This window comes from Sminthopsis crassicaudata, chromosome 2, assembly GCF_048593235.1.
Source record: "Sminthopsis crassicaudata isolate SCR6 chromosome 2, ASM4859323v1, whole genome shotgun sequence".
Taxonomy (NCBI): Eukaryota; Metazoa; Chordata; class Mammalia; order Dasyuromorphia; family Dasyuridae; genus Sminthopsis; species Sminthopsis crassicaudata.
In genome coordinates, this window is record NC_133618.1 from 26,698,004 (window position 1) to 26,721,933 (window position 23,930).

The 23,930-nt window shown below is 37.2% G+C and overlaps 1 protein-coding gene across 1 annotated transcript in view; it reads left to right on the forward strand.

Annotated features, from left to right (window-relative positions):
• ZNF638 (zinc finger protein 638) overlaps positions 1-23,930 on the forward strand; it is a 140,458-nt gene that overhangs the window by 110,055 nt on the left and 6,473 nt on the right. Inside the window, 11 exon segments of the mRNA XM_074285532.1 lie at positions 698-739; positions 1,195-1,335; positions 3,752-3,877; positions 6,934-6,971; positions 11,327-12,587; positions 13,248-13,313; positions 16,466-17,438; positions 18,016-18,087; positions 19,661-19,759; positions 21,767-21,835; positions 22,588-22,706. Of these exon segments, the coding sequence (XP_074141633.1) occupies positions 698-739; positions 1,195-1,335; positions 3,752-3,877; positions 6,934-6,971; positions 11,327-12,587; positions 13,248-13,313; positions 16,466-17,438; positions 18,016-18,087; positions 19,661-19,759; positions 21,767-21,835; positions 22,588-22,706 (3,006 nt within the window).

Genomic DNA, 23,930 nt, shown 5'->3' on the forward strand with positions numbered 1-23,930 from the left:
TACTGTTGCTTCTTTCTTTTCCTTCATATCTAACATAGCGTTGTCCCCCTTCTTGGGTCTCCTTGGAAATGTCACGTGACTAGCAGCTTTGCCTTGCCACTGTCCTCCCTGCCTTACAACCAGGTCTTAAGCTGGCATCCCTCCTAGAGAGCCTGGGGTGGCTTCCACCGACTCCCGTTCAGACTCCTCTGCCTGGCTGTCAAGGCCCTCCAGCAGCTAGTCTCCCCCTGCCTATCCAACCTTACTTCCCACTACGTGTACTAGAAGAGTGATGGAAACTAAGGTTGGATAGGTAGAGGAAGACCACATTTGAAAATCAGGGAGTTTTATTCAACAAGTTTTATTGTTGACCAGGTAAAAAAAGAAATGAAAGGCGGCGTCTGTGGTCTGATCCAACACATTTGGGGTCTGCCCCCTGCCAACTGGTCATGTGGCCTCGGGCAACTCACCTAACTTTGGTGGATATCAGTTTGCTCACATGTAAAGTAGGGTGCAGAGAACAATGTGAGTTCTGAGATCCTTTCCATGCATAAAATCTATGACTATTGGTTAAGAGATTTTGGGGGAATAGAGGTGCCTGTCTTAAAAACTGATTTAGCTGCAAAACTGTTTTAGCTGCATATTTTGTAAACCACAGGGTAAATATGTAATTCATTAAGAGGACATATTTTTAGCTTTCCAACTTTTATTTTTTTAGGAAGCTATATTCACATCTTTGATTAAAGAATCTTCCCCTGAGGTGAGTTTTGGTTTTTAATTTGTTCATTTCCCTGTTTGCTTAATAGATCAGAAAACTGGTATTTTTGTTTCCTAAAATCTAGGACACATCTCCTGGAGTCACTAGAGACTGCCTGAAATTTCTATTTATAACAAATTAAAGAAGAAATAGATTAGTTCATCATGAATTCTCCATGATTGGACAAATGTTAATTATTAAAATTGAGTTAATGCCACAGTTAAGACTTTTGAGACTTAATGGTTGTTAGTAGTTAAGAAATTACATTTTACATGAAGCTTGTAGCATTTCATTTATTCATAAGGACTTAAATTTTGCTGGGGTCATTATTTTCCTATTCTGGGGAGAGGGTTTGGTCTGGGCTGTATCATTTGTTCTTGGGAACTTAATTTATATTCCATTTTTGCTATCATCTTTTATTATTTTCTTTGAAAATAAACATGTATGTGTCTACACAGGCCAATCTAGATACAATTCACAGTCACTTTGTACATCTTGGCAACTTACCGGAGGATGGATACACTGAACATGAGGTAGTTTGTGTTGGACTTCAATTTGGAAAAGTGGATCGCTATGTGTTCATAAATAATAGAAACAAGGTGAATATTTCTTTTCAAAATTTTAGGTTCTCAATAGGATTAATGGTTTAGTCTTAAAATCTGATTAAATATTAATAAAGCTTATTTCAGTTATTGAATACCTGTTATATTGTAGATTCTGTGCTGAGTAAGGCCTTTTGATAAAAGAAGAAAGGATGAAATCATCTCTGCTCCCAGGGAACTTAGGTCCTTATGGAGAAAGCAGTTGCCTATAAAATAGAGTGCATTAAAAAATCTGCAAAAAGTGCACAATAAAATAGTTGGGAGGAATAGCACCAGCATTTGAAAAATTAGGAAAGTTTCTGAAGCTGTCTGAGCTGCCCCTTAAAGGGAAGGGAGAAAGTCTGAGATCCTAGTGAGGAAAGAACTTGTTGCAGGTAGGGTAGGTAGTATAGGGAACTCATGCCAGCGTCCTCTGAGGAAAGGAGGAAATATGTTTCACTGTTGCAGAGAATTTGGGGAGGGGGTCCCCAGTGGTGCTGGAGAGAGCTGGAAGGCACACTGCTATCCCAGGCTTACAGGAGGAGGCTGTGTTGGATCTTAGAGACAGCAGGAAGACGTTTTACTGGAGGGAGTGATGACATGGTTAGCACTTAGAATGCAGGAGAGGGACTGGAAGGAGAAACTGCAGGTAAGGGGTAATAATAGCCAGGAAAGAGCTTGTGAAGGGAGACATGGGTTTGTGGTGTGAGGGAAATAGATACTGAGGCTGGCCCCAGGAGTGTGTTGGTGGTTGCTTGTGCCTGTAGTGAACTCCATTTTAGAGTGGTTAAGTTTAGGACATGTCCCATAAGTGGGGGAGTGGGAGTAGAGAAGGGGAGTTACCCTTGGCTGAAGGGGGAGGGTCTCTGGAGCTGTTTGCACAAATGATCTTGCTTCAAGGGGTCTGGAGGGAGAAGAGAAGAGGCATGAAGGAAGTGTGTGAGGAGGCTGAGAAGAAGGGACCAGTCGAGGGAAAAGCATCTGGAGCTGAGCCTAGTCGGCTCAGGCCCATACAGAGCCCACAGCTTGGAGAAGCACTGACTCTGGGGAAGCATAGTCTGCTCTGGACAGTTCAGAGGTTGTAGGTGATTGATGAGGTCCCAAGCCAGATTAAAGTGGTTTGACAGGGCCGAGAAAGTGTAGAATGATGTGACTAGAGATTGTGTTTTTTCTAGTTTGGCTGAGAAGGAGGGGAGATTGGTGGAGTTCAGACTGGTGAGCAAACCAGTTGGTGAGTGGAGGTTGAAAATTTGGAGAGGTTGAAGAGTGGAGGTGGATCAGGTGTCTTAAAGGTTAGGGATGTTAGCCTGTGAGACAGAAAAGGGCATGGGGAGAGATGGAAGGGTCTTGTCCCAGGATTAAGGAAAGAAGGTGCTCACCTCAGCTTTTTTCAGTAAGAAGTAAACATTCTCAGTGGAGGAGAAGGCAGAACAGAGGAGATACCTGAATAGAGAGAAAAGACTTAGAGCAAATTCTGTGAGGAGTGAAAGTGGGAATTAGGATACATAACAGTGAAGGCCCAGGTGGGGGGACAGTGAGTATGTTCATTTGTAATACAGCCAGTCTACATGTGAGATCAGAGGTTACTCCTTAGTCTGAAGAGAGAAGGTAGAGCTGCAGCTAACTAAACCTTAGGACATTTAGACCCTCTGCAAGGCAACCAACCTTTGCTTTTGTAGGAGAGCATAACAAGTAGTGTCTTGTCGAACCTTCAGAGAGTGTGGAAGCCTCCCTCTGTTAGATTTTCTCTCAGTCTCTGACTGAGGGCCAAGTCTTTAAATTCCCTTTGAATATCCTATGAAATCAGAGGGATAGAGACAAGATGGCCTTGGGGTTGCTTCTAGCTCCAAAGTATGTTTGTCAAGTTGATAATTGCAAGAAGGGGAAAAAAAAGCAAAAGACATTTTTCACTTTCCTTTGTTATCCAAGTTGACTTCTTGGATTCCGGATGCTCTGCCTTCTGTATGTTAGACCAATTAGGAAATTTGAGTACTACAATTAGGGGAATACTAATAGCCATATTAAAGCAAAGGCATGTTAATTTGATTAGAACTTTGGGGCAAGAAGGGATAAATGTTTTTGCTAAGACCATTATTACTATTTTGATTGGAGCTAATCTAGTGTTTATATTCCAATTCTCTTAAGTCTTAAAAAAAAAAAAACCCAACCCTATCAATTTTATCTATTCCATAATATATCCTTCTTTTGTTTTTGTTCTGTGTCCTCAATAATTTAATTTAATTAATTTATTTTTTACTTTGAATATATAAAGTTAAGCCTATTTTTTTAACAAAAGAAACATAGATGCTAACTAAAGTTATATCTAAAATATAGAGGAAAAAGTCTACTTGGAATATGAGGTAGAAATGATTGCTGCCCCCCCCCCTTTTTTTTTTTTCCCCTTATTTCTTTCTTACTCTCCCCATCCCTACAGGTAATTCTTCAGTTAGATAGTCCTGAATCTGCTCAGAAAATGCACAGCTTCTTAAAACAAAATCCTTTTAACCTGGGTGAAAATATGTTGACCTGTACATTGTCTCTGAAGACAGAGCCACCTGAGGTAAGACAGTTTTGTTTTTGTTTTGTTTTGTTTTTTTATGTTTGTTTATTATTATTTTTATTAAAACTTTATATTTTCAAAACATATGCATGGATATTTTTTCAACATTGATCCTTAGCCTTGTGTTCCAAATTTTCCCCTTCTTCCCTCTACCCCTTCCCCTAGATGGCAGGTAGTCCAATACATGTTAAAATATATGTTAAATCCAATATATGTAAACATATTTGTATAATTACCTTGCTTCACAAGAAAGATCAAAAAGGAAAGAAAATGAGTAAGAAAAACTGCAAATGAACAACAAAAAGACTGAGAATGTTATGTTGTGATCCACATTCAGTTCCCACAGTCCCCTCTCTGGCTCTCTTCATCATGAGATCATTGAAACTGGCCTGAATCATCTCATTGTTGAAGAGAGACATGTCCATCAGAATTGATCATCACATAATCTTGTTGCCATGTACAGTGATCTCCTGGTTCTATGTAAATCTCTCCAAGCCTCTCTGAAATCATCCTGTTGGTCATTTGTTCCAGAAGAATAATATTGCATAACATTCATATACCTTAATTTATTCAGCCATTTCCCAACTGATGGGTATCCACTCAGTTTCCAGTTTCTAGTTACTACAAAGAGGGCTGTCACAAACATTTTGGCACATGTGGGTCCCTTTCCCTTCTTTAAGATCTCTTTGGGATATAAGCCCGGTAGAGACACTGTGGGATCAAAGGGTATGCGTCCTTTTTGATAAGTTGAGCATAGTTTCAAGTTGCTTTCCAGAGTGATTGGATCCATTCACAGTTCCACCAACAATGTATTAGTGTCCCAGTATTTCCACATTCCTTTCAACATTTGTCATTATCTTTTCTTGTCATTTTAGCCAATCTGATAGGTGTGAAGTGGTAAGTTTGTAAGCATAGAGTTAAAACAGAAGTTTGTAAGCATAGTTCTTGGAAGAGAGCAGAACTCGGAGCCAGCACTCTCCTCTTGAGGATGGTCATAAGCCATTCACTCTGGGGGCCTTTGGACAGGCCTATGTCTGAAAAACAGATGGAGAAGCAATTTCTATTTAAGTTTTAAAGCTTTTTATACCTTGACTTGTGTTGGTTTTTTTTTTTTTTTTTTTTTTTTTTTTAATGGCAATGATCTTTCTTTGTAACAAAATTATTATTTTTTAAAATCAATTTTATAATTATAACTTTTTTTTTTTATCAGTACATATGCATGGGTAATTTTTTTTTTTTTACAACATTATCCCTTGCACTCCCTTCTGTTCCAAATTTTCCCCTCCTTTCCTGTACCCCCCTCCCCTAGATGGCAGGCATTCCCATACATATAACAAAAACAAAAGGAATAAAAGCATTTGATCAACTGTATCAGACAACGTGTTCCATCCTTATAGTGACTCCAGAAATCAATTTATGTGACACATTACTTCATTTTCAAGTTGGTTACTCATTTCTTTATGGGACCATGATAAAGCCTAGATAGTGATTCAAATCGTAGATAGTAATTCAGATGGCGTATTTGACTTAGCAATTTCAGGTCATTTGGCTTTCTGAAAAAAAATCATTAACAGTGTTTAAGACATATAGAAATAGCATCATGTAATTCTTAATCGGTGTGATTCAGAAATTAATTTTTTAAAAAGTTTTTACTTCTGAAGGAGGTAAAGTATCAGGTAAATGTGTTTATGGGGAAGTCCAAAGATAGGGTCAAAATTTCCCTAATTTGAAAGATTCTGTTTTAGCATTTGGTACACACTTTTAACCTAAGGATAATTTTGTGTGCCAAACTTTTGTATAAAACTTGCTAATTATTGTGGTAAGTCCTAGATTGATAGAACTTGATTCAGTAGGTATAAAAATGATCTAGAATCTTTCCTTATAGACTTACTTGCTTTTTATTTTGAAATTTTCCTCTTCAATTTTTTGTTGAGGAAATATTTTTAAATATTTCTCTGATAATTATCAGATCTTTTGTTCACTTGGATCTCTTATTTCTAATAGTTTTTACTTGTTAGAGATGTTGATACCATTTCATGATTCATTTTCTTGTTGGTTTTAGTGTTCACTCTTTTAAAATTTAGACTTATGTATAATGCTGTATAGTGTATTGAATAGAGATCTGGCTTTGGGACTAGAAAGATCTGGATTTAAAGTTCTGTTTAGCCCAGACAACTCCTTTAAGGCTCTCACAGGCAAGTAGTTTGCATTGGTAGAGGGAGTTAGTGTGGGGCTGGTTCCCACCCTCACTACCTCCCACCCCCAGACTTCAAATATCAAACTCAATTGACATAGCCTCAGGTTAATGGCCTAAGTGACTTTTGTGTCTTTTGCACTTTTTTCTGTCTTTGGTTTGAGTCAGTCCTTCTTTCATTCCCATCATCCCCTAGCTTTCAGTACGTGCTAGACAACTTCCTGTATTAGAGGGCAAACCTGCTCAAGCTTTAAAGTAATGTTGCTGCCCCAAAGAGTGTTTTAAGTCATTCTTACGGTGAAGATGCTGGCATTTCAACAACAATTTTTATATTTTTGCTTGTAAATCCCAAAGTTTATAATTGTTTTATACTAGAAGTTTTAAAATGTTTTCCTGTGTGCTGGCACCCTGTTGGCAGAACAATGACATCCGTGGACCTCTACTCAAAAGTCTCAGTGTTTTTAAATGCATATAATAAAACAGGTTCATAAAGGAAACCCATATGATTAAAATAACAGTTATCAAAATAGGTTTTTAAAATAATTCATGAATTCCAGGTTAATAGGATTAACTATTTTTGTTTACTCTATTTTTTCTTAGATAATTGATGTGTGTCTTATTAAGCTAGCACAGATTTTCTTCTAATTAGAATAAGAGGTCCTTTTAATGGAATTTGGTATTTAAGGTATAGTCACAAATTGTTGAGAATTTTTTGCTATTTAAAGTATGGTTATATTTTAATTGTTTTGGTTTTTAAATGAAAACAATTTAATTCAACTTAAGACTGCATAACAGAATTGTCTGGACCGTAAGCAATATCCTATAGGATCTTCCAAATTAAATGAATGAAATTATATTTCAGGTTGAAACTGAGAGAGATCCAGAGCCAGGAAAAGAGAGGTATGTTTTAGTTATCTAACATTTGATTACTATTTCAATATACATGTATTTATAGATTCTTCTGCCTTTTAAAATAAAGACTTGATATGTATATGTAGCCAGAAATGATCTTAACCTCTGATTTGATTAATTGATGTACATGCAAGTTGCTATGGTTCTCTTTTCTTTGTCCCAAATTTGCTGTTTACATTTATTTTTTAAAATTACATGAATGCATAGATATGCTTTAATTCAAATATGCAAATATAGTGTCTTAGTAAAAAATGACATATTGCTAAATTGATTTCAAGTAGTTTAATCAGTGGTCCAATATGTATGTTCTTTTGATGCTTTAAATATCCACACATTTCAAATTAAGAATAGTAATAACTTGTATCTATTTTTTTTTATCATTGGCTTAAAACAAACAAAAATAACAATTAGTTAACCAAATTTTGTCAATTCTTTGTCTTGGTTGGTTATTTAAAACACATAGAAAAACACAAAATCTTAGCACTAATGTCTCACTTTTATGATAACAATTGCTTTTAAATCTCTTCTTTCCCTAAAGGGAAGAGGAGCTGAGAGAGCAAAGACCTTTGTGTAATTTTAGATACTTCTATCTGTATTTTGTAGGCAGAAGTTAATTAAAAACCAAAGGGAATAATTCCAAGACATTTTATATTTTATTCAATGGGAAGCCATATTCTGTTTGTGACTTAGTCTTTTATCAGGTATTTACTTCTCTAGTGATTCATTTACATCTAAATTATTTTATAGTATCATACATGTTTTGGGATGAGAACATGTTCTTTAAGTATATGGACAATTCTTCATTCTCCTTGAGTGATCCACTGTCTAAGGAGCCCTGAAAACTATATGGGTTCTTAATTCTTATGTTGTAGGGGGAAAAATTTTAATCATTAGTTTAGAAGTAGTGGATATGAATTACGTGAAAAAACAAAGAGAACTTTATCCGCCCAGTAGTAGTAGACTTGAATTTATTCCCTATACTATATAGGTCATACATTGTCTTTTTAAAATCACTCAAATAAGTCAAAGTAGGAATACCATCAGCATCTTTGAATGCTGAGAACAATAAATAGTGGTAGACTATAGAGCAAAAATGTCCCAAGGAAAGTGAAGGAGCCACAGTTAATGTTGATTTGTCCAGATTTGGTCTGTGAGTGATAAACAAGTGAATACATTTCTTTGCATGTTTCAGCCTGAGCTACTGACATGAGTTTGGAGTAATCTTTCTTCTCAGCTTTTTAAACCATTCTCCTTCCACCTCGGTCTTTCCCCCAGCTAATAGCTGCTTTAGAAATAAATTTACAAGTAAATAAACTTAGATCTCATGGAATTCTTCCTGCATTAGTTAACAAGCTTTCTTGCCTCCCATTCCCAATTGAGTTTTCTAAGCTGAGGAATGGGAGAAGAGAGCCAGAGGATGTGATGAGACCATTATGGATTGAATTTGCTTTTGATTGAGTGAGCTAACCTTGAAGAAATGCTGGAATTGTCTTCGCTTTTGACAACAAGGACCTATATGAATGTAGTCTATTTGATCATTATAGCTGCAAACCGAAGAAAGAAAATTTCACAGCTTTTTACCACTCAGTATCAGTCAAGTTCTTCTGATTTCTTAGAAGTATGTGGTTGAAACTTCAAAACAGGATGGAAGATCAAGTCTTGAAAGTTCCTTAATGATATTTTGGGGTCACTTGAGAATTGACCAAAATATCAGAGGTTAAGATTTGAATTGAAAGCAACTTGGGGTGTGTGTGCTGTGACTTTGATCAAGCTCCCCGTTTATTCTGCTGTAGGCACATGCTCTTAAAGGAATTTATTTGCAAAGTTTAAATATGGGGAGAAAGTGAGACTCTTTTTCCTGAGAAACTGGACTTTGCAGGAAGGATTGGGGGAGGGGCAGTGGTGGTCTGCCAGTGGCATTCTGTAAAGAGTTGCTGCCAACGAGGTCCTTCTTTGGGCACCTTGCTGTGCTCTGCCAGTATGCTACCATAGGGTACTCCTGGCTTTTTTCCACCTGAACTCTTGATGACCTATTGTGCTTTCTTCTACATTCAAGGCTGTTGAACTGTATTGTTATAGAGATGGGAATTTGATTTCCTTTGTAAACCAATCGACTTTGAGATATTTTGGGAACATTAAAGAAGCTACTTCTCCTGAAATGCCAAAGGTACCCCAGGAAACTGGAAACAGTCTGATTTTGGGGAAGAAAACTTGTACTTTTTGAGCCCAACATGTAATAACAAAGATTGAAAGGTGATGGCCATTTTCACAAATGGTTGTTACGCTTTTATAGTTTAGCAGTATTTCCCTTTTGAAAATGTAGAACTTAAGGTTATCAGTGTTATAAAGATGACAGACGGAAACTTGGAAGATAGAGAAAAAAAAATAAAAGAAGATCTTGGGATCAAGAAATAAAACATTATTTCACTGACTTTATGATCCAGTAAACCACAGGCAGTTCTCTCCTCTCCTTCCCCCCCCCTCCACACCCCTCCCCAATTCCTTAGGGCTTACATGTAATCCTATAAGTGAGGAATTGAATGGAGCACCCATGACAAAGTGAATCTCACAACTTGAAAATGAAAATATATTCAGAAAGTTAGTTTTCAGACACCTACTTTATCAGGATTTTTTTCTTGGCATATGAGTTCATTTCAACTTAGCCCCAACAAATTGGGGCTGTTGTCCTCAGTCTCATATTTATGAGGGCTGAATTGTTCTTCCAGTGATGAAAAGCTGCGTTTCATACATAAACAAGATGCTGCTTGTACCATGGAATTAAATTTCCAGAGCTTAATTGGTCATTACAGCTTTTCAGGAGAATGGAAGATTTTTTTGAATATGGTCACTGATCCGTAAGAAACTTGGTCTATTTTTCAATCCTGAATCTCCCACTTTAGGGGAGAAGATGACAGTGCGTCAGTTCCACCAAGTGGATGCTCAGGTAGCAGTAAGCATTTGCTTTTTATGGTGTATCAAGACCTTTTTTGGAGGATAAACCTAATTAATATTTGGTTATCAGCTTCATTACCTGAGGAAAATATTGGGGGAAATAGTTTGTTACCTGAGCTATGGAAAGTTCAGGAGCTTTGACAACTTAATCTTCTCTGAAAAACATGAGACGTCATAAATCCTTTCATCTCTTCTTTAAATATAGAAGGGAAAGAATGTTCCTTTCTGCTCAATATTCATGCCCATCTGACTACCTTTTGCTTTTGGGCACACCTTCTCTCTGCTGCTTTTAATGATGTGTGACTACATGCCACTTTATTTTTCATAGCATGTTGGGTATACAAGATAATCTGTAATCTGTGGATATTAATAAAAAGATGGTTCATTGGATCTCTTGTCTCCAAGACAAGAATCAGAAGAAGGCACTAAAAAAGCATTGACACAAAAAGGAAAATACTGGTTCATAGAATTTTAAAGGAAGTATTTGCCTTCCATAGTCCTTCCCATATATAGCTGAAGACTCTTCCTTCAGTTTACATTGTGTTATCCTCACATTGTGCTAACCTGATATTTCACAAATTTTTCTCTGTCTTCAATTGTCTTTCTTTATAGGGAAATCTAACTTCCATTGAAAGTGTTCTTTGATATATTCTTTAAAAACAAATAAGAAAACAAAAAGAAAAAATTCTTTATCTTCACAACCTTGGAAATTGAAGAAACTCATAGTCATTCTGATTACCCTCACCTTGAAAGAAGAGTGATATGTTTGGGGCAATATTTATTTATTACATGTCACTTTTCTTCCCTCCTCTCAACAGTTTTCAGTTGTACCTTTTTAGATGTGGTCTAGTCAAATGACACATTCTTTATGCAAGGTTGGTCGAGAACTAGAGCTTTAGGTCGCCATTTTGGGGGAAATGGGCTCTTTATAGTAAATTGAAATGTTTTTGATGGGGGGGAGGGTAATGTTTTATGCGCCTATCTGTATAAACGTATCCAACCTCCTAAAATCAGATGCCAACTTTATCTTGGAAAAAAAAAAATTGCTCCTGGGTCAAAGCTCTTTTAAAAAAAAACAAAAAACAAAAATAATGAGCAGAATAGTCTAACTTGTACAAGTAATTTCCTTTGAATTATAAGGAAGCTTTCCGTTCTAAGGAGGATTTCTTTCTTTCTTTTTTTTTTTTTTTAATAAGTTGTTCACTGATTTGCCTCAAATATTTTTAACCATTTTAACGCTGATAGGCTAGATTTCCCAATGCTAATTAACTAATGCATTAGGAAATCTTAACCTTTGGCGTCAAGAGGGTTATTTATAATGGTTGAATTCTCATCATAGTTTGATTTTTGTTTGTTTTTTGTTTGTGTTTTTTGTTTTTAAATACCTTTAGCCCTGACTTGAAAAACAATCCAGTTGATGAAAGTGAGGTGCAAACAGCAGCTGATAGTTCCTCAGTTAAGCCTAGTGAAATCAAGGAAGAGACCATCCCAAATCCCGCCTTCCAAAGGGAGCCTTCCACATTGCAGGAAGACACTTCCAAGGGAGAAACTCAGAGAGGAGCAGTGTGTGATTCTGACTTGGCTCCTGGCAAGGTGGAGGTGGAAAAACAGGTGGAGGAGAGAGAGTTGAAGAATCCTGATGGCACCTCTGCCTTGGCCAAGACTGAAGTAGCACAAGACAGCACAGAGAATTCCACTTTTGCTCCGCAGGACAATGTGGCTGATCTGGAGAAGGAAGCTGATCTATCATCAGGTCCCTCTGGTGGGCCAGGTAGAGAAGAAAGGGACAATAAGCAAAATGTAGAAGAGTTCTTCCCCGAGACCGAAGATGCCCACAGCGTGGAGAAGGCTGGAAATGCATTTTCAGGGTCTGTTGGAGTGGCAGCAGGAGACATGGAACTACTTGAAGCTGCTTCAGAGGTGGTCCCTCCTATTTCTCCCATGGTCACAACCCAGGGAGTTTACACTGGGAATGAGAAGTTCACAATAAGCAAAGAGGGAATCTATGATAAAAACACCTTGGAGGAAAAGGAGGACAAGGTGATTGAATTTAAGGACGCTAGAACTGAGCTGAAAGCCGCGCTGGAAATAGGACCAGAGAAGGAAACTGACAGAAACATGGCCGAGGATGCATTGGGTGTGGAGAAGCCTGAAAGGATTGTCATAGTGACAAGGGAGAAAATGGCGGAGAATACTGTGATCAGGGAACATGTGAATAAAGGAGTGAGCCAAGCTAGTAAGCCCGACGAAACGAGTAAAACCAGTGTTCAGGTGGTGTCAAATGCCTCCTGCAGCAAACTGAGCTCCAGGCCCGGGGCTTCCACCCCAAACACACTTAAGACAAAGATGTCTGGTCAGAAAAATGAAGTAAAAACGGAAGATCAGAGGACTTGCTCAAAGCTTCTGCCCAAGAGCCAAGCAAGCATGGATAAGAAGCTCATGGCCAAAGACATGGATTCTCTTAGACCTGCCATTGCCAGGTCCTCCCTGGGTGAAAGCAGCAAATCTAAAGCTTCCCCCAGCAGCGTAGCCAGAGGAGGCAGTGGGCGGACCTCAGTTCCACAAGACAAGGATTACAGGGCTCTAGCAAAACAGTCTCAAGAAACAGAGACTAGACCTTCCACCATGAAACGGGATGACAGCGGCAATAAGGTGAGAAAAGGCAGGAAGGCCGGCTCGGTGTAGTTGTCAAGTAACTAACTCTGCTGCTCCAGCTATGGAGTAGACTGTGTAAATGTGCTATCACGTTCCTTTCCCCAAGCTCTTACTCCTTTTCCTTCAGACTTTCTGGTTTTAGACCAAAAGCAGCATGGGACTATCAGCACAACAGGTAATTTGTTCATTTGCGTTCCTAACAGCTTTGGTACATCACTGAAGTAACAGGTTTGAAAAGTGTTATATGGATAAGGTTCTGTCAGGGAGACACATTTTCTTTTTCAAAGATTCTAGTGACTTTCCTAAATGTTATTTCTGCCAGTTTGCCTCTTTGCCTCTTGATTGGGGGGGGAAACAGTTTTTGTCTCCTTTGTCATTGTAGCTTCCTTTTTTATCAAATCACTGATCACCCTAGACAGGGATTGGTTTCAAGAAGAGATTTTTAATATGATATTGATGATGACTTTGTTTCAGAGACTTTGTCCATATTATTAAGTGATTGATGGCTTAATTTTATACATTTTAAGTATTTAGACAATTAATTGAGTCCACTGTGACCATGTTACTTGCACTTGATGTAATGTTTTGGATCTTTAAAGAAGATTGACTGCCTGACTGTGTGTCCTGTGTTCCTTCATCCCTTGTCTAATCTTTCAGACTTCTGCTGGGCAGAACACTAAGAACCCTAAAGGCAGCTCTGGTAAAACTGCCAAACCTAGAGAGGTAAGGACTGACCCTTCCCTCTCACCCCTCTCCCTCCTTTGGAGGATTCTGTGTGAAAGACTATGTGGGGGAAAACAGAAGGGACGGTGAATAAAGAGAACTGGACTTACATCGGTAGCTTAATGCTCTTAAATCAGACCTTTTAAGGACCATAGGAAAGAATCATGAATCTTAAATTACTTATTACCAGTCTTACTTAGTAAGACCATGACACCAAAGAGAGGTATAAATAATTTAATTGAGCTATTTCTGATTTATCCTTTTTTCCTCCCCTTTAAAAATTAAAGTTGTAGTCTTCCTATCTTGTCCAGCCTGGAAGTTTAGAAAATATACAAGTCCCACTGTGATCAGCATGCAAGCTTTAGTCTCTTCTGTTTCTTTCTTAGGATTTTTTGCAAGCCCTTGTTCCTGGGGGCTCACCATATTTATGCCAGACTTGGTGTAGACACTTTGAATAGCGTAAATGATTTTGGTAGCTTAGAACTTCTGAGCTCAAGAGATGTACCTGCCAGGGGTCTCCCAGTTGACTGGTGATAGCTGGATTACACCATGCACAGTCCTTAGTTTCAAAGGAAAAAAAAAAATTTTTTTTTTAGGGTGAATAGAACAATCTGTATAAAAGTGATGTTATAAGAGTAGAAGAGGGACGGGTGAAACAATATTTGTGAGGTACATGGCTATCTCTCCAGGTAGAGTGGAATTGGTGATAAAAGTGATTTCTTATGAAGAAATCAGTTTCATTTGTGTTCTTTGGTTTGCATATAATAGGAATTTATGAATAATACTATAGTGTGGTTTTAATTTCATAGGATAATTTCTTTTCTTCATGTGCCTTTTTGGTTTGGGGTTCTGTATTTTAATCATTTAATGCACATTTTCCTATGCCTGTTTCCTTTCACTTTAGGGTTCTGTATTTTAATCATTTAAAGCACATTTTTCTATGCCTGTTTCCTTTCACTTTATTCTTTTTTTTAAAGGACTAAATATTGGGTTGGTTTAAGTGGGGAGATACTTAGGATTTAAATATAAAGTGGTTTAAATATAAAGTGCAAGTACAATATTTTTAGATATAAATATCTAAAATTAAGTACAGACTAAGGCAACTTTTGGGCTTTTGTTTGAAAAAAATCTAAGTTAAATGTAACTTAGTTGTATTTTTTTTTCTTTTTTCATTAAGACCTCCCTTCTTTGCAAATATATAGAGAGCTTAGTTTGAATTAGGAGAGACCTTGAAAATTTTTAATTCAATCCACACACAGATTGGGAGACACAAATGGTTAATATAGCCAGTTTGTGGCAGATTGGGGTTGAGAATATGTGTTCCCCTTACTTGAAATATTTTGTTCCTTGTAGCACACATTGCCTTTCTGTACACCATAGCAGACCTGGTCAGTCTTTAAAGTTTTAGGGTGGGGAAGACAAAACATGTCACCCCAGGGAAGAGAAGGTAACAATACTTGATAGGTTCTAGTGCCATTATTAAATGTGCCAGTAATTCAAGGGCATTCCTTGTGGAATGAGAACCTGTTCTCTCCTCCTTGAATACCTCCTTTATACAGCTTCCAAAATAATATTGTTAAAGCAGGCTTACAAAGAGAACTTCCCTCATGAAAACTTTGTATTGCTTTTTGTCAGTTCCTAGACAAGTGCTTCAGCCTGTCTCTTTATTTACAAAGAAAATATTGTGTGTCATTGTTCTTTAAAACTGTTTTCTTATTTATATTGTTTTCATATCACCTTCATTTCTAGATCCCTCTCTCATTCCCTGCCCAGTACATATCTGTAGTAATAGAGATTGAAAAAGTAAAAGTCAGTTCAGCAAAATCAGTGAACATGTTAGCTGTTTCTGAGAATATAAATGATATTCCTTACTGGAGTCTCCCAGTTGTATAGAATTAGGGGAGGGAGGAGTGCATGTTCTGATTTTTTTTTTTTTTTTTTTCCTTGCTAGTCTATTTAAAGCTCTTCATCATATGGCTCCCAACAACTTTTTATATTACTCTTGTGTATTCCAGCTAAAATAGGCTACTAAGTTGTCTCTGAACATTGCACCTTCTTGCCTTTCCATAGGCTGCTTTTCTTGTTATCCTTCTTCACCTCCACATCTTATTAATAAGGCTCAGCTCAATTGCCAGTAAATATGGTTAGGGTCTCCCCCCTCCTCCCTGCCTTTTCCTTCAGTTGTTAAATGTTCTCTTAAGACTCACGTTATCCTGTATTCACATGTTTTATCAATGGAATGATCTATTGAGGCCAGGAACTAGTTTCTCTCCATTTAGTAAATTTTTTTTAATGTCACAATCTCTCATCATTGAATCCAATCCTATGACAAAAATTTGAGCAAAATTCCATCAATGAAATATATGTCACACAATGTCAAACAATCTGCAACATTCTGTGCTGATAGTCCTCTCTTTTCTTTGTATCATGTATCTAACACATTGTCTTTCTTCCATATAGTAACTAGACATTAGCACAGCTACTTTAATCCTAAATTAGATAGACTATAAAAATTCATTGTATTTCTAGATGTAAAGTTTAATCTTTGATTCAATAATTAGTTTTAAGATTCAAATCTTTTGTCATTTTATTTTTCTGGGCATAATTGAATATATTGATTCAGAAACAATTTCGATATTTAACATTTTGAGATAATTGGTGTTATTGCAGGATCTTAAAGTGTACATAAAAGCATCTTTGAGTGATGCTTTATGTATAAAACTTTTAAAAATAATTAGCTAATATATTTAGTCGGATGTGGCTTGCAACTTTATGACCACATAAAATAATAGATGACTTTTTGAACAGCTTTTTGTCTGAAATAGGTTTTTATAATATGAGATTCCTTTCATCATATATAGGAAAGTTCATTGGAATGAATCATGGAGCAAGATTAACATTATAAACATCTTATCAGTGGAATATAAACTATAGTTAGCTTGTTTTGTCAATCCCCTAAAAGCCTTTAACTCCCCAGGTTTATATTTTGAAATGATATAAATAGAATATGTTATTTATTGTTGTGAAAATCAAATAAAACTATATTTAAAGCACTACATAAATGTTAGCTGTTTATCATTATTAGAATCAAAAGTATCCCACACAATAGCTCGTTGTAGTTTATAACCTCTTACTTTTGTTTTTTTTTTTAGGAAGAAGAGCTTTTCCCGTTTAATTTGGATGAGTTTGTTACCGTGGATGAAGTTATAGAAGAGGTGGATCCTTCTCAAGTCAAGCAGAATACACCAAAAGGGAAAAAGAAAGAACTTGCCAAGAATCTTCCTTCCTCTGAGATCAACTTAAAAAGAAGGAAGGGGAAAAGCTCAGTATCCTGTGTTGCGGAGAGTGAGTTATCTTTTGTGACCTTGGATGAGATTGGTGAAGAAGAAGATGCAGCTGCTCACCTGACTATAGAGTCTAACTTAGAAACTAAAGCTCTGGTCACCGTGGATGAAGTTAATGATGAAGAGGAGCTAAATGTGGAAGAAATGGTGAAAAATGCAAATTCCCTTCTTACTTTAGATGAGATAATTGAGCAAGATGATTGCACTTCCCATGGGGAGCCTAAAGATGTCACTATTTTGTCAGTAGATGAAGAGCGGGATCTTTTGAAGAGAGAACCTCTAGTAACTGTAGATGAAATTGGGGAAGTAGAAGAGCTACCTTTAAATGAATCAGCAGACATAAATTTTGCTCCTATAAATCCCAAGGAAGAAGAAAGTGCTGTAAGGGAGTCCATTGGCTTTATTTCTTCTCAGGTCCCCGAAGACCCGACTACTTTAGTCACAGTAGATGAAATACAGGATGACAGCAGTGATGTCCATTTAGTAACTTTAGATGAAGTGACAGAAGAAGATGAAGAGTCTTTGGCAGACTTTAACAATCTTAAAGAGGAACTGAATTTTGTTACTGTGGATGAAGTTGGAGAAGAGGAAGAGGGAGAGAATGACTTAAAAATTGAGACAACTAAAAAAGATGTTTGCCTCATGGCTAAAACAGGAGGCATCAAGAAGAAAACTATAGTCACTAAGCAGGAGAAGCCTAAAGCTTTGCATCAAATGGGCCAGATTAATGAGGAGATTATAGAAAAAGACCCCAAAACTATGACTGAACGACATTTATCAGGTAGGATCTCTCTTTCTCTTTTCCTTCTCCCCTCTGTCTCTTTTCCCCCTCTCCCCCTCCCCTTTTCCCTCTCCCCTCACACCTCTCCCCTCTTTCCTTTTTCCCCCCTTTCTCTGTTACTCTTTTTTAAAGATAAAAATTTTGTCACAGAAAGCAATAAATTAAATGTTCACTCCATCTTTTTCTGTTATAAACATTTACTGAAGTGAATCTCCTAAAAGCTATTTCTGCCATTTTGGCTCTGAATTGAAGTTTTGTGTCCCTTTTATAAATTGTAGCTTTTTAAATTAAATCTCATTAATCACCCTGCACTGGAATTTGTTTTAGGCAGAAGAGATCTTTATAACATCAAATTGACTTTGAGTTTTTGAGGTATAGTTGATATTTTAACAAATATATTTTAAAAATATTTTAACAAAAAAATAGTTAAGTTAAAAAAAAAAAAAAAAACTGTTGGCATGCTATTTGAATAGTATTTTGGCCAAGTGGTAAAAGTTGCCCAGGAAGAGTTACCATGGGTTATTTGCCTGACCTGATTAAATATATTAAAGATACTTCCACTTTGCTTAAATTTCAGAACAAAGCATGTCCTATGTTGCTTCACCTCAAGAAAAGGGGATAAAGCCAGAGACCAAGCAAGAACATACAGGTAGGAACAAGAGCAAAATGAAGTAGCCTTTCACTTGAGTTGGAACAGGGAGCCTATCGGTCCCCTCTCTCCATTCATCCAGATACATGCAAAAGACAAAGAAAGAACAAATATCCAAAGACTGATGGCAGGCCAGCAGAAACTTGGGAATGTAGTTCCAGTACAACTAACGCTCCAGGTGTAGTTCTTAGTTCTTTTCCATGACTGCCCAAAATATATTTTTTGGTGGATGGGCCCATTGACATATCTAGCTCTGTGAGCCTTAGGGTCTTTCTCTGTAAAGGCTTACTTTACTACTCTTATCTGGGATGTTAACACTCAGTCTTGTCCTACTAACATATCTAAGTATTCTCTCCCTGGAAGAATGGAAACAAAGGTATTTTCACTTTTTTTTGTCTTTGGATTCCCTTTGCCAGGCACATAATGCACTTTTGATTTGTCTTCCATGGCCATAACTTCTCAAATTCCAAGGTTTAATGTAATAACTTATGTAAAATGCTTTGTAAACTAGGAAGTGCTGTGTTAGGTACTAATGGAGTTTGTGCTACTTCTTCAGTCTGCCACCCATTCCAAAACAATCCCTGAGAAATGCCTAGCCTTTCTGGGGGTTCACCCACCCCTACTTTGCTGCCAATCCCAGACAAATCTTTGCAGAGATACTATCATGTTATATAGCTTTGTCTCAACCATTTTTGAGGTAAAATGGCTTTAACTGCTTCTCTTTCAGGGCCAATGACAAACTTGCACCAATTTATTTTTTCCACTGGTTTTGGTATTCCATTCCTAGTATTTCTTTTTTCTATCTCATCCTTCTTCTTTTTTAACTATTTCATTCTGCCCTTTTGTTCTGTGTCTTTAAAAGTTTCTGTGGATTTCTTTTGGGTTTTTTTTTGCCATAAATCTTGTTACTTTTCTGCCTGACATTGAAAGCCAAAAGGAGGAATAAAAAAGAACAGTCTGAATGATTAAATAAGTGCAGTCATGTTTATGACTCTGAATCCACACATTGGCTGTATCCTTTTCATGCTTGCTTCGTTTGACAAGAGTTCTTCAGTCTTTCAAAATGATTTTTCTTAAAGTCTTTGTTCCCATGGTTATTTGCCTGTTGGTCTACATCAGATTCAGTTCCCTAAGTCTTGACATCTTTAATTGTCTTGTCCAGCACAGTAGTCTTTCATGAACCACAATTATTTGGCCAGACTCCTGTTCTCTCATACATTTAAGGCAACTCTCCTTTTTTTGTTTTATTCTCTTCTCCTTCCCCTCTTTTCCCGCTCACCCTCTTCCCCGCCCTCTGCTCCCCTTTCCCCCCTCCCCATGCTTCCATCCCCCAATCAACCTTCAGGATCAGAAAGGGTTTTTTTTTGGGTTTTTCCTGAGCAATGTTTTCTTCTTTACCTTTCCCCATTCCCTGCTCATGCACAGGGTAAAAAAAAAAAGAAAAATGTCCACTTATAGGTTTCTGGAACTGAATGGAAGAATATATAATACATATCAGATTTTCTTCCTTTTGGAAATCCAGGGATTTGCTAGTATAACATGAGTTTATTCATCTTGTCACTTCTTTTTAAAGCCAAACCTTCAGCTAAAAGGAGTCGAAGCAAGAAAATACCATCCTCTGAGACATCTGATACCTCAGAACAGCCCAAACTGGAAGAAGCCTTGAATACAGGTAAAGCTGGGCTCTATGCAAGTGAAGGGGCAAACTCAGTCCAAAATTAAAAGGGAGCCACAGCCAAACAAGTCAGGCTCTGTGCTAAAGGTTCTCAGGGTGTCTTGGGCAAGTCATTCTCCTAATTGAGTACGTAATTAGGATCATACTTAAATCTGCTTTACTTTAATTTCTATTGCTGCTGCTTCTATCTCATGGGACCAGACAAGCCTCATTCTTCTTCCATGTGGCAGTGTTTCAGCAACTTGAGGAGGCCAGCTCCCTTATCTCTCCCTGTGCCTCCAGTTGGTCCAGTCTTCCCTCCAAGCTAAACCTATTTATACAACTTAGACCAGTTGATTCATCAAAAAAGAAATTGTCGAAGAAGGTCTTTTCATATTTAGTCAACAGTAAAAATGAAACAACTTTGAAGTGAGGTGGTTAGAAGCCTCAAATAGTCATTTAATCACTTCGTCCAAAAACACATTCATATGCAAAGCTTCTTAAATTGACCAACAGCCAAAAGTACTGATAATAGCCACAGAAAAACAGCTTACAGATCAAGAGTGAGCAAGTAGGAGTAATTAACTTCTATAAAATGTTTGATGAAATTTGAAGTTCTAGTGTGATTGGGGAGTGCTTCAGGAAGCTATAAAGGGCTGTATAAGATTTGTTCTACTCACAGATTAAAATGTTAAAAGGATAGGTGATGTCATGGTCTTGATTTGCAGATAACAAAGCCCCTGTACACTAGATGTGTACAGAAAGACCAGAAAAGAGATTGATAAGCTCCAACTTTGCACTGAATTTAAGATAAAATTCAGTAGACATAATGTGAAATAGTTACCAGAAATAAACTTTTTCTAACAAAAAAAAAGGAAGAAACACATGATCAGTCCCATAACTAATCTGATTGCAAGAGATCTGGGAGTTTTAATGAACTGCAAATACAGTAGAAATCTTATCAAGGTGATAGGACAGCAGTGAAGTTAACAAGAGGCAAAGATGTGGCAACACTTTGGTAATCAGTGCTGGTCTCACCATTTGTAGTTTTGGAGCAAGGATGTTGAGAAGCTGAAAAGATCATAAGAGAAGGGCTGGAATTTCTCAGAGTCCCTGACAACACCCAGCCTAGAGAGGCCATATTCATGGTCTCTAGGTGTTTGGGTGATTGCTAGTGCAAAGGGTTTAGTCTTGCTCTCACTGCTCTATACTTTCTGCACCTGTAAAAGGAGGGGCACTGGGGCTTGAACAAGATGTTCTCAGGGGTCCTTTTCAACTCTAGACTTTGATCCTGTGAACAAGGTAAATTGTAGGGGAGGAATTGTCAAGGTTTTGTTCTTAACCTGGTAACTGTGGAGTTGTTTTTAAAATTATAACTATTTCCATAGAAATCGTTAATCTTAGGTCTTTTATTTAAAGCATTTAAAAATATTCTGAGAACAGGCTCTTTTAGACTGCACTAAATTGCTGAAAAGGATCTATAACCCCGAAGTAAAAAAATTCTTATTTTGAAGTCTCTGCAATTTCAAGGTTTTCCTCATAGTCCATTTGTTCTGTCTTATGACAGTGTTACCAATTCAGAGCTCCAATTTCTGGTCCTTAAATCTGCAGGTGCTGCTATTCTGTCTCAGGATGTTTTCACTTTTAACTTTCAACAGACAGAGGCAATAAATGTTATCTATAATTCCAGCATACAGAGCATAGAAAAGAAATTATTATTTGACCTTTTATTCAACATCACCCCAACCCTGGGCTACTAGATCCTATAGGCTGGTATTAAAAATGAATTTTGGTTCACTGTGCATTGTCTACTTTTAAAAATTCCTAACAATTATAGGAGAAAACATGATGTCTTTATTTATGAGAAAATGAAGTGCAGTGAGAATTAGAAAAGGTCTTTGGCAGACTTTAGATTTCAGGTGTTTGGGTCTTTAGGGGAGAACACTATTTGGGATTGGAAAAAAGCTTGCCTGTAGATAGGGTGGGGAGTTTGTTTGTTTGTTTAAACCTCAACTGTAATTTTAGTTGAAGAAACTGGATCAGAAGATGCAGAACCTGAGAAAAAGAGAAAGAAAGATGAAGAGTCTTCATTAGGCAAGTAACCTCAGACCAGTCCAACAACAACAAAACGTTTTATCCAAACCTTTGGCTTTTCTCATCATATGCAGTTTTTCAGCCACAACAGTATTTTGGCTAAAAAATTGAGGAAATATTGTTGTTGGAAGTGTCACAATTCAATACTTGCCCTTTTGGGGGGGAGTAGGTGGGTTATTAGACTGGGTATAAATATAATAGTATTCGCTTTATTTTTTTCTTGATGTGGAACTGTTAATGGGACTGTCATCTGAATACCCTTCTCTCCTTTTGCTCTTTAGGGTAGGTACCATAGTTACCATAAATCTATGAAAGTCTGTGGTATGGTACTTAATAGCATGTTTTCTAATGGCCTTAAGGTCATTGTCATGGCAGTGGGGATAAGTGGATGACAAATCCAGCCTTTCTTCTTAACCACTGTATCTCCAAGCAGGTTGAAGTCCTCATGTCAGTTTGACTTTTTTTAAAAGAACTTGAAGGGGTGTTGATTGAGGTTGGGGAATTTCTCAGCCCTTAGTAATATATTGAGACCCTAAACTTTTCTAAGAATCATCTGGAGGTATCATAACCAGCCTACCATTTCCATGGGTAACCATATCCCTGGGATCGATGAGGGCTAGAGCATCTTGGTGCCCAGGGAAGGTCATGGAATATCACAGTATCAAATAAGAGTCAGTAAGCCTAGAAAAAACGTACTACCTCCCTGCATGCACACACACATCTTCTGTCTTCCTTGTTGTCTTGTCTTCCAGATTTAGATTTTCTTACACCGAAGGCTGGTTTCTTCTGTCCTATTTGTTCCCTCTTCTACTCTGATCAGAAAACAATGGCAAATCATTGCAAGAGTGCGCGCCACAAGCAGAATACAGAGGTAACCTTCTGGCTTGATTCATCTTTGAGGCTTTTAGCATTCTCATCCACTCCCCCAATCCCCTTTTTGAGATTATATCTTAGTTTTAAGTTCTTATAATTTGTGCTTTCCCTTTAGTTTTTATTCTGTTCAGAATTTATGGAGTTGCATAGAATGATGTTGAGTGGCAAACTGAGAAGTCACAGAGTTCAGGCTCCAGCTCTGCCATTTACTGCTTGGGTGACTTTAGTCAAATCACTTAATCTTTGTAGGTTATCACTCTAAATCTAATGAGAATTTCATTTCACTTCATGTGTTATGTGACTTCCTCTTTCCTCTAAAACATGTCAACTTGGAGGCCTGATCCAGAGTCTGCTTTTATCTGGTGGATTAGGGATACTGTGTAATCAATATCCTTAAAAGAATTAATGTAACAATCTCTCTGGCCTTTTGTTTGGGAAATCAGAGCATTCCTAATTGATAAAAGCATAACCAATGAGAAATAAATTAGTAGGAACTGTTTCACACAATTCATGTGACAAAAGAACAATTCAAATTGTTTTGGGGAAAAGGTTTTCTACCAAATTCCTAATAAGCTACAAGTATGATCTTGATAAACTGAACCAGGGAAAGTCAAAACAGGAAACTATCAACCATTCCTAAGAAATATTTGTGATTTCTATCAATAGAAAAGAAACTTTTGCTATGACACCTAATATTAAAAATAATAGAAAACATAGGACTAATATATGACTTTTCTAAAAGCAAGAAGTAGTATTCTCTCTAATGAGAATAAATAGATGTTATCCTTATCTTTCCAACTTTCCAGTGAAATCGATGGTTTACTTGAGAACCCTAGAAAATCTACTTGAAATTGAAGACAATTAACTTTGGCAAAGTTGTAGGATATAAAATAAACCCATATAAACCATTAGCATTGCTATATTTTAACAGCAAAATCCAGCAAGAGGAGAGAGAAATTTTGTATCCACTGTGCCATCTAGCTGCCCCCAAAAATAGTTTTTAATATTCACCTTTGCAAAACCTTGTGGTATAAATTTTTCTCACTGCTTCCCTCTCCAAGACCACAAGCAAACTAATATAGGTTAAACATGTGTGATTCTTCTAAACATTTTTCCATTATTTGTCATGCTGCGCCAAAAAAAAATTAATTGGACCAAAATGGAGACAGAGACCTCAAGAAAGGAGAAAAGCAAACCAAGGGTTGGTGGCTGTAGCCTCAGG